Source organism: Nilaparvata lugens, chromosome 4 (genome assembly GCF_014356525.2).
Source record: "Nilaparvata lugens isolate BPH chromosome 4, ASM1435652v1, whole genome shotgun sequence".
Lineage (NCBI taxonomy): Eukaryota > Metazoa > Arthropoda > Insecta > Hemiptera > Delphacidae > Nilaparvata > Nilaparvata lugens.
The window spans coordinates 15293681-15302399 of record NC_052507.1 but is presented as its reverse complement, the minus strand read 5'-3'; the positions used below and the strand labels follow the sequence as shown (position 1 = coordinate 15302399).

At 34.4% G+C, this 8719-nt stretch overlaps 1 protein-coding gene across 1 annotated transcript; it reads right to left on the bottom strand.

Moving 5' to 3' along the window:
- Positions 1-902: 902 nt before the first annotated feature.
- Positions 903-3355, bottom strand: LOC120351007 (tigger transposable element-derived protein 4-like). Its single transcript, XM_039426744.1, has one exon. The coding sequence runs from the start codon at positions 2848-2850 to the stop codon at positions 1336-1338; it is 1515 nt and encodes a 504-aa protein (XP_039282678.1). The 5' UTR covers positions 2851-3355; the 3' UTR covers positions 903-1335.
- Between the last annotated feature and the right edge of the window lie 5364 nt (positions 3356-8719).

The window sequence follows — 8719 nt, the reverse complement described above, 5'->3', positions numbered from 1 at the left end:
TAGCATGACGTCACAAACTTTTTTTGAACAGTTTTACAAAAACCTATAAGCCTTTTTCCAAAACAATATTAATGTATTCAGATTGGTGTTACTATTTTGAACTGGTTCACCTTTTGAGCTAAGCTGATTGATTCGTAATTGCCAAGTTGACACAGCGTTGTTAATATCAAATTTAAGAAGAAACTAATAAAGTGAAAGAAGATTTACAAATCAAAACCACATTCTCAATGTCTAAAGAAAGTGTGTAGAAGTTTTCAAAGTGATATGCGTGGTTTTATACTTGAGATATGAGCATAGAAACTAGGGTGAAATATGCGATTTTATACCATGTATTTCTAGAGTACAATTAATTGACCCTTTCAATTGAACCCGCATTTCCACCTGAAAAACAGAACTGAAACTGTAGTGTTTGTCTATTGTTATTGTGTTTGAAAATATTGGAAGGCCTCTATAGACTAAATGATGAAAATGGGGAAGTTATTTCAATTTTTCTACAGCTTATGGTGAGGAAATTATCAATGGGTAACATAAGCGGCATAAGTACGGTAACATAAGGTAAAGTATGCACATAAGTTACACATAAAGTATGCAACACCTGTTAACAGCGTTCACTTCTCCGCATGAATAGTTAGCCGAGCATTGTCACGCACTTCATGCAGGGCGTGGGATCACACATGTTATTGCGGTTGCACATCAATATTTCCGTCAAACTAGTCATGCATAAATTATACAATAACCGGGGTTTCTTTTCCAGAATGATTTATGGATCATCCCATTTCCGCATTGATTCAATCAGTGTAGATCATCGTAATGCAAAATGACTGTCGGAAAGAGAACTGAAGGAAAATAGTGGTGAATGATAGTAGGTGATAAATGATCCAGAGACCTGTATTATGAATACAGTGAATATCGTTTATAGTGACCTTCAAGGGACCATCAGTTTTGGGTCACTATAACCGATAGTCACTATATCCGATACTAGGCTCAGGAAGTACTAAAGTATACATTAGTGAAAAAACAGCATAAATAATGACACTTACGTTTTCGTTGCAGCATTTTATTCCAGGTAAACACACTTTCCAAACTGAAACGTCCTTTATATTATTATAATGTACTGTAAATTTTTAATAATTTTTATGAAAATTGAAACGAAATCACAAACGAAGTCACATTCAAATGAAAGTCCCGGTTAATACAGTATACAAATATGGCCCGTTCAAAAACTTCAGTAGGCTACTTCATAAATTTCATTTTAGTTTGAAAATAATTCAATGTTTCATAAAAAAAAACTTGAACTCAAAATAAGAAAAAATTGAACTCAAAAAAATGTTAAAATTAGGTCTTTTTCAAAAAGTCTGTAATTTTCGTTTGTTTTTTGCACTTTGAATTGTAGTACGATGTTTGAAACTGTTTCTCTAGATTAAATAGAACATTTTTTGTTGCTTCATCTGCTGTATTTGTGACACTAAGAAATTGGCAAATTGTCTTGATCGCTTTACAAGCTTCAGTCAGTGTTGGTGGATTGATTTCCTCATCATTATCATTGTCTTTCTCAGTGTTTGTAACGTCGTCTTCTTCTCTCAAAGTCGAAGTCAGCAATTCCTCATCACTTACAGCTGCCGTCGTTTCCAAATCCTTGTCTACTTCTTCATACTCTTCAAAGAAATCCTGAGACACTGGTTGAGCCAAACTTCTCCCCCATTCTTGTAACGACTCTTCTGTGCATGCAGATTCAATAATGTTATCAGACTGCATTAAAAATCCTGCATGTCTGAAACAGTTTTTCACTGTAATGGATGTGACTTCATTCCAAGCTCTTTCTAACATTGTAATTGCGTCGAGTACAGAGACTTTTGTTTCACATCCTTCATCCAAATCTTGAATGATTTGTAGAATGAGACGTTTCCGATAGTTGACTTTCAGAGACCTTATAACACCTTGATCCAAGGGTTGCAAAACAGATGTTGTATTAGGCGGGAGGAACACCAACTTTATAGATGTAAGATTTTCAACATGTGGATGTGCTGGACAGTTATCTACCATCAACAATATTTTATCATTTTTCAATTTCAGTTCATTGTCCCATTTTCGTAGCCAGGAAGCGAACAATTCACTTGTCATCCACGCTCTTTTGTTACTTTCATATGTTACTGGCAATAAATTAACATTTTTGAAACAACGAGGTTTAGCACTTTTCCCTATAACCATCAGCTTGCGCTTATCACTCCCATCCATATTCACGGCAACTAAAACAGTTAGTCTGTCTTTTGACAATTTCCCCCCCGTGCACTTTTCACCTTTGAAACGTAATGTTTTTTCAGGAGTCAGTTTGAAGAAAATTCCAGTTTCATCAGCATTGTAAATTTTTTCATCTGGATAAATATCACGTAATTTTGGCCACACATTGTTTAACCAGTCTTCAGGAATACCAGTTGGAACTGCTGCTGCCTCACCACTTATTCTACCACTTGTGATTGCATGGCGCTGGCGAAATCGTTGTATCCATGCAGATGTAATATCGCGAGGTCTACCCAACTTCTCAGCCAAATCATTTGCTTTACTCTGCAAAATTGGACCGCTTATAGGAATATTATTCGCTCTTTGTATCTTGAACCATTTCAGCAACGCTTGATCTACGTCATTGTTTTGACTAGGACGAAGTTTTTTTGATTTCATAGAACTTGTCTCGAAGCTCTGCTTAATTTTATCGCGATTTTTCCATATTACCGAAATTGTTGAATGTCCAACCCCTAATTCCTTCGCTATGTCCCTATTTGCTTCACCATTCTCAATTCGCCAAATGATGTGCGATTTTTCTTCAATAGTGAAAGTCTTACGGGAAGAAGCCATATTATCAACACTGTATACAATTTAAAATAAGAGTTCTGTTTGTAAAATTTAATGAAACATGCACTACACACACTAATATAACACACACTTTACAGTAACAATCCAATCACACATCAAACCGAAATACTGTAGGATGCAACCGAACCGAACGAAAGGGTGAATTGAACTGAATGTCTGAATAGGCCTATAATGTTCAGAGGAATGCACATTTCACGATTTCGTAATAAAAGACTGACCAATAATACGGCTCAACTAGAATAAATACAGACATGATGATTCCTGTCTGGAGAACATCCTGTTTACTTAACGTTTCGTCATTATATACGATATTATTTTCCTCATTTTGATAGAAATCCGGTCATAATAGCCGATATGTGATTATAATCGATGTCACTATAAGCGATATAATAAAGCATTGTACGCATAGCAAACCAAACAAGGGGCAGCTTTCCGGTCACTATATCCGATAGGTCATTATAGCCGATGTCATAATAAACGATATTCACTGTACGTTACAAAACCAACTTTATTGATAAGTTTTCTGAGTTTCCAATAAAGAATTTTCCCCATATCACACAAATCAAACAAATCTCGCGATGGGTCTACTTCTCCGAATTATCAATGCTTAGATTAGATATTGAATTAATCTAGTAGTTCTGTGAACAGTAGACCTCACGTAGTTTTCTCATCCACAAGTATCTGGTGTCACCTGTTCACCGGCTTCTCCAGACATCTGTGTAATGCATGCAATGAATAATCCACTTGTGATGTGATTGTTTATGAATAATTCTTTAGTCTGATTAATCCTATCTTCATAGCGAGCTTCAAAATGCGGTAAGGCAAAAAATAGGCATTTGTCGGAACTAATTAGTGAAAAGCTGAAACTTTGCCCAATGTTACATTAGTATAAGAGAAGTTCCCCTACAAAAGTCCCCGACCCTACCCCTCTTGCTTCCCCCCACCCCTTTTTAAGTTAAAATGTCGATGTTTACTAGAAGCTCGATATCTCAGTAACCAATCATCGAATAGAGTTGAACTTTTCACTAATTAGTTCCGACACAAAACCTTTATTGACTGGGCTATCAGTGTAGATGATATAAATATATAGTGATATTGGAGTATGGAGGAAATTCCTTTTCCTTTCATATTATTCTTGTAAACCTTGTGTATACATCGACGCGCAGTTAAAAAAGCAATATTCCTGCCAAATCTCATGCAATTCTATCAACGCGTTTGGCCGTAAATGAGTTACATACTGTACATACAGACGAAAGAAAATCTGAGTTAATACATAGACCTCACTGCGTTCGGTAAATTATGAGCATTCAGTCTACTTGTCAAAGTCCTTAGTGAGAATGAATATCCGAGTTTGACAATGTAATCTTTTCATAAGTCTCAATGAAGAGTTTCCTGAAATATTTTTTCCCAATTATCCAAATCAAACACATTTTACGATTTCATACTACTGTATTCTATTTATCACTTGAAAATGGCATCAATGTTGAAACATGTTGTGATAAAATAATTCAAAAAGGGTACTGAGATTTTTATTTTTATTTCTATTTATATTACAAGTAGCCCTATACAGAAAAGAGATATTCTATTCAGTTATCTATACAGTATACAGTATTCTATTATTTCAGTTACAGTATTCATTATTCAGTTATCAGTTGTATCATACACTGTATCAAATGAAATACAAATGTTTCTATCGGTATGGCTCGAATTGCCTTCAATTGTCGAAACCTGTTTCAAATATTTTATTTACTAAAAATTTAATAATCCAGTCTCCGGACATCATTCAAATTGCTCTATTTGTGTAGATTCATGTATTTATGAGAGAAGCAGAGTAAGAGAACAATTTATTGCAGAGTTCATTGTTGGCAGCTTTGTGTCAAATAATATAGTGGTTGAATGCACATTCAGTAACAACTTATTTTCGTCGAACAATTGGCACTATCAGTTAAGCCTACACTGGCTGACAAGTGATCTGTACAGCTTTGATTTGATCCCCTCGGGGTGGTGTGTAGGCGATCACATATGGCAGGTATTGAAGGCCCTGGGCCCCTTTGTTTCCCGCTAATTCAGTCTTTGGATGAAGGGAAGGGGATGAAATAAGGGTGGGGGACCCCTCCAGTGCTGTCAATCAGACCGCGATCGTCGGCGTCTGGGGACGTGCAGATCTGCGTTTTCACAATCAATTGTGCTAATTGTACAAGGGTGGAAATTTGGACCGTATTGGCCGGCTCAGAGCTTTATTAAACGCCTCAATTAAGCTTCGGCTTTGCTTTGCTTTCGACATTCTTCTTCCATCTGATGTGCGTAGACTACTGTGCACCCTCAACTAAAAGGATAAACCCTGAGCGGTGCACTGTATCACATTGTTGGCCCACATCTGTAGACTCTGTACGCCTACAACTATATAGGCAATTTCTATAAACAAAATAATCTTTGTTTATTTCCTTTTATGTGGCATTAATGTATGATGCATTTTGATATGATTGCTGTCATTCAACGAAAATAGTCGTGTGGAATTGTTGTACAGAGTTGATTAATCATTGTAAAGAGTTCATTAAATACTGAATATTTTTAAAAAAAGTTGGAATATTTCGAAAAGTTCCAAAATATAGTTGGAAAAGATGAAATATTTTTGTACAAATATTGTTCAGATTTTATAAATACACTCATAATTGAACAGAGTTGATTAATACCTGCATACCTTGCATAGTGAATATTTCATTATTTTAGTGATAATAATGTAGAATATTTCATCTATGTTTGGTTTTGAAGCATCCAAATTTCAAAATCTACTTTGTGAAAATAATTAACTGAAAACTTTGTGAAGTGAACAACTACAAGATTTAACCTATTTCGGACTATGTGTAACCTTATCTAAATTTGAGAGAGGAATAGCACAAGGTTACCTTATTTCTTCTCTCCCTATCATTTTGATGATGTTCTTATTGTAAGAATCATAAAAGAATAGCAGTATACTATCAGTATAGGCTATGTATCAAAACTTGGTGTAAGAGCAGTTTTGGACTGTGCCTGTTGTTTCTCCTCCAATCATTTTAATGAATTATGTATAATAATTATTGATCAATGAATAACTAACTATTAATATGAATATATCAACCACATTTGTCTTGGAATAATGAAATATTTAGCTTTAACTCAATCACCATTGAAATAACAATCAATACATGATACATTTTTCGTATGCATGCCCAGGTATTCATAATAAATTACTCACAAATTTGGAACATCACACCGTAGTTTTATTACCAGCGACCACATAGTACAAATATTATGTTGTTGCTGTCTATTATCGATCGATTTCGTTTGAATTAATTCGTTACTTTGATGCTATTTGACAGATTTTTCGATCTACTAATTTGTGATATCCAACCAAACGTCTCATGATTTAAAAATGTTATAAATTTGATTTGTCTTCCAAGATTTTAAAAGACTCATCAAGTCACAACATTATAAGATAGCACATTAAAAGATAAAAATTCCTTGGAATCATTCATGCGAATATGATAATATGTCAATAAACAGCCTTAGCTAATGAGGCACATTAATTTCAAAGTTCTTTCACTCCGGTATGCAATAAAAGAACATGAGTAGATAAGATTAGATGAGAGTAGATAAAGAAAAGAATTCCCACCTTCCTCTATTTGCTCATTGTGTTATACTGTAGTCTGTTTTTGAATGGTGGAGACTGCAATCTAGAAATAACCTTTTGTTTGGTTCCCGTATATTTATTTAAGGATTGCTGTCATCATAATATCTCATTATTTGGTCATTCCACTTTGTTTATTACCATGAGAACATCCTGTCTCCAATTATCACATTCCAATGGTTGAGCGTTATTGCAAACAAGCTAGCATTATTTAATCGTGATAGCAGATAAAGTCAATTTTGATAATAAATCAGTACAAAAAACTGACATAATGTGTTCTCTGACCGGAAATCACCGATAATGAAATTGACGCGTGGAAACTATAGCACCTATAAAAATAAACAAAAACTGTATTGTGAAATTTAAATCCCAAGTTGTATCGTAGGCATATTAGTAATTGGTCTATACAGTACTGAGTACTTTATATCACATAATTCAAAATATTGAATTTATTTTATATGCATTTTAATTCTCTAATCTTAATTAGCTTATTATAAGAGAAATTCATGGCCGTCACGAAAAACGCAAAATAATATACTGTACCACAGAATATACAGCATTATAGACGTTTTCTCTGACTGAACATAGAAAGCATTTTATTGGAACAATGTAATTCCAAAATTAATTGATCATTCTGATTCAAGCATATTGATTCTTACTTATAAGTTGATAGTAGATTTGTTTATAGCATTGATATCAAATGAGAGTTGATAGTACATAGTATAGTTGATTCAACTCGTATTCTTCTTCATTTCCTTTCTCTTTCTCCCTTTTTTCTCTTATTTTTCTTCTTCATCATCATCTTCTTTTTAGGCTCCGTCCGTTAATTATTATTATCAAAATGAAAGCAATCTTTATGCTATTCAATGATGTTGAGACAAACTTGAAAAGCCAGCCTAATCTATTAGATGTTTCTCATCAATAAATGTTCAGAATAATCGAAAATTCTCCCCTTGGAGCTCAAGGCTTTTTTTTCCAGTCACGCCAAAAACCATTGTATTTCAATGATTATTTTTATTTGTGTCACCTGGTCATATGGGACATATATATGAATAAAATAAAAATATTTCTTGTATTTGGCAATAAAAATCTCTGCTTTCTATGCTCTTTTCGATCATGATCAATGACCATCATATGCCTACTGCTTCTGCTACCCTTGCAATAACTTATACGTAGGTGGCAAAGCCTGTTACACTGGATAAGCCTATTGTGAATCAAAAACAAAGCTGCATAGAATTGAAAGCATTCGACACCTCTGCGACGCAACGTTTGTCATGATCCCGTAAATAATAGCAACAACAACGCAGTGGGGTGTGCGTTACCAGGGTGAGGGTTAGGGGTGGTTTTTACGCCCCTGTAGGACAGGGCTCAAGCCGGCTGATAGACGCCACATATAATTGGATAAGTTTTATTCGGTGTGTACTTCTGCAAATCCTCCAAATTGACACATCAAAAGCGTGGATTAGTCTTTGGGCTTCTCACTCAATCCACCCTTTGCTACATACAACTGGAGAGAGTGAGAGAGTTTGAAAGATGTAGCATAGAAAAAACGGTATCACCAACATGAATGAAAGAGAGAGAAGGATGATGTTTCACCCTGCTATCAGAAGAACCAAAGCTAACCTTGAACAAACTGTTCAATGTGCAACCATTTAATTAGAAGCATGAGCTATAAATGAGATTCCTTATTTTATTTCATATACAGTACTTTAGTAAAGAAGGAAAGAATTGCTATTCAAAGAGAAAATTTCCTTCATTGATGGGGAGTTTCAAGCTATTACCGTTACTGAAACTCATTCAGTATAAAAATAGATGATTCAAGCAAGTACTGTGGATGGTTTCATAGTTGAACTTTTTTCATCACATTATCAAACAAAACAATATATTCTGAAGCTCCGTCCAAGGGTTTGCTACTTATGATTTCACACACTTGAGCCGTTGTGGATGATTAGATTAGAGTTCATGTGAGGTACAAACAATATATTCTGACTTATACACTAATAAATGAATTATACAATGAATGACAGTATAGCTAATTATTCAACGAATGAGAAATTATTAATGAGAATGAAGATTGAATGCAATTTTGAAAACGATAGTATAATATTTTAATGTAACTAAATAAATCGGTGGTGTTCCAACAAATAATTGTCGACTTTCTGAAAAGGATACAAAATAATAATA